The 2407-nt window shown below is 46.4% G+C and overlaps 1 protein-coding gene across 1 annotated transcript in view; it reads left to right on the top strand.

Annotated features, from left to right (window-relative positions):
• Positions 1–812, top strand: part of PRPF3 (pre-mRNA processing factor 3) — a 9172-nt gene extending 8360 nt beyond the window's left edge. The window contains exons 13-15 of the mRNA XM_005430316.3: positions 168–251; positions 337–398; positions 570–812. Coding sequence (XP_005430373.1) covers positions 168–251; positions 337–398; positions 570–716 — 293 coding nt within the window. The 3' untranslated portion in view covers positions 717–812. The remainder of the gene's footprint in view (positions 1–167; positions 252–336; positions 399–569) is intronic.
• Positions 813–2407: the final 1595 nt, after the last annotated feature.

Here is a 2407-nt window from a genome sequence, read left to right on the forward strand (position 1 = left end):
GGACAAGGAAGTGAGGAGGCAATTAGAAACTCCCTTAATTACATCGTTAATGATGCAGAGTGCAGTAATCCAGTCAGAAAACCCAAATCATTCCATGAGGAAGGGAACCTTTGCTAGCTGCAGGTTAAGAGATTTTCTGAGGATGTTGAGTCTTGATTCTTCCACAGGCCCGAAAGCACAGAAGAAATTCAAACGTCTTATGCTGCATCGAATAAAGTGGGACGAGCAGACGTCAAACACAAAGGGAGAGGGTGAGGAATGCTGTGCTGCTGGGAGAGGGGGGGAGTCCTGCTCCACTTCAGGGGCTAAATAAGCTTTATTGTGGGGTTTTTGCAGATGATGATGAGTCTGACGAGGAGTCCGTTAAGAAAACAAACAAATGCTCTCTGGTTTGGGAGGTGAGTTGTGGTTTAAATGTTCCACACCAGGATGGGGCTGAGGTGGGATCCAACTTCCCATCCCATTCCTTGAGCTGTAACCTAAATAAAACCACATCTTGCCGCGTTCCCCACATCCCCTGGAGCCGGGTGGGAATTGGGCTGACACCTCACCCCCTTATCTCCCACCAGGGCACGGCGAAGGATCGCAGCTTCGGCGAGATGAAGTTCAAGCAGTGCCCCACGGAGAACATGGCGCGGGAGCACTTCAAGAAGCACAGCGCCGAGCACTACTGGGACCTGGCGCTCAGCGAGTCCGTGCTCGAGTCCACGGACTGAGCCTGCCATGGCTGCTCCTGCCCCCCAGCCCCCGAGCCACACGGCTCCCCTCGCTCTCCTCAGCACCCCTATTAAAGACATATTTTTTAAAACAAATCGCCGTTGCGTGGTTTTGGGTCAAGGGTGGCGGGGGGGGGGTGTGAAAAGCGCCAATCACTTGAATTTTTTTTAATTTTAAAAGTTTCATAGTAATAAAATGGTTATAAAAATATAGAGTGATAATAATTTGGACAATTTGAATTAGGACAATATGAGACAATGGTACCTTTTTCTGGCCAGCATAAGCCGAAGAAAGGACCCACGTTACCAGGGGATTAACCCTTAAAAATAATAGCCTGTTGCATATTCGTACACCTCATACATGATGCATAAATTCCATTCAAATACAGGATTCTGTCTGGTCATCATCAACTTCTTCCTCATAATCCTGACGACATCGTCCTGCCCAAGTGAGGTGGAAAGAAGTTTGTTGCTCCTGATAATGGAGCAATAAATTCTCTTTCTCTGAAAGATTTAGGTGGACTGTGACTGCTATCTCGGTGCAAGTCCTTTCTTTAGGAAAAAAGTATCCTACATAGCATAGTTTCTATTTTAACATTTTGTTACAACCTAAAACTATATTTAACACACTACTTAAGAGAATTAATACAGCATTACTTTCGAACAAAACACATATAATATCAATTTCGATATTTGCGAAAAGCCAATCATAAAATACGCATTTTTCACAGGGGCAAAAGATGTCAATGCTGCTGTGTTTGACTTTGTGAGGGGGGCAGGAGCCGCTTCCCCTCTTCCCCAAGCTGTGCTGAGGGCGGTCCGGCCATGTTCAGTTGGACATGAGGGAATTTCTTCGAATCCCCATCCCTGGTTCTGTCCTAGGAACGACTGCATGTGGTTCACACAGTTTCTCTGCGAATCGGTCACGGGCTGGGCTCAGAAGTGTTTTCCAAGCTCAGTGATTCGGGGATTTACGGCATAAACGCCGTTTTTATGCTCGCGCGCTCTCCGCCTTCCATTCAAATACAGGATTCTGTCTGGTCATCATCAACTTCTTCCTCATAATCCTGACGACATCGTCCTGCCCAAGTGAGGTGGAAAGAAGTTTGTTGCTCCTGATAATGGAGCAATAAATTCTCTTTCTCTGAAAGATTTAGGTGGACTGTGACTGCTATCTCGGTGCAAGTCCTTTCTTTAGGAAAAAAGTATCCTACATAGCATAGTTTCTATTTTAACATTTTGTTACAACCTAAAACTATATTTAACACACTACTTAAGAGAATTAATACAGCATTACTTTCGAACAAAACACATATAATATCAATTTCGATATTTGCGAAAAGCCAATCATAAAATACGCATTTTTCACAGGGGCAAAAGATGTCAATGCTGCTGTGTTTGACTTTGTGAGGGGGGCAGGAGCCGCTTCCCCTCTTCCCCAAGCTGTGCTGAGGGAGGTCCGGCCATGTTCAGTTGGACATGAGGGAATTTCTTCGAATCCCCATCCCTGGTTCTGTCCTAGGAACGACTGCATGTGGTTCACACAGTTTCTCTGCGAATCGGTCACGGGCTGGGCTCAGAAGTGTTTTCCAAGCTCAGTGATTCGGGGATTTACGGCATAAACGCCGTTTTTATGCTCGCGCGCTCTCCGCCCCCTCACGGACAGGAAGCGGGGGGGAGACAAACGGCTC

This window comes from Geospiza fortis, unplaced genomic scaffold (assembly GCF_000277835.1).
Source record: "Geospiza fortis unplaced genomic scaffold, GeoFor_1.0 scaffold439, whole genome shotgun sequence".
NCBI classification, from domain to species: Eukaryota; Metazoa; Chordata; class Aves; order Passeriformes; family Thraupidae; genus Geospiza; species Geospiza fortis.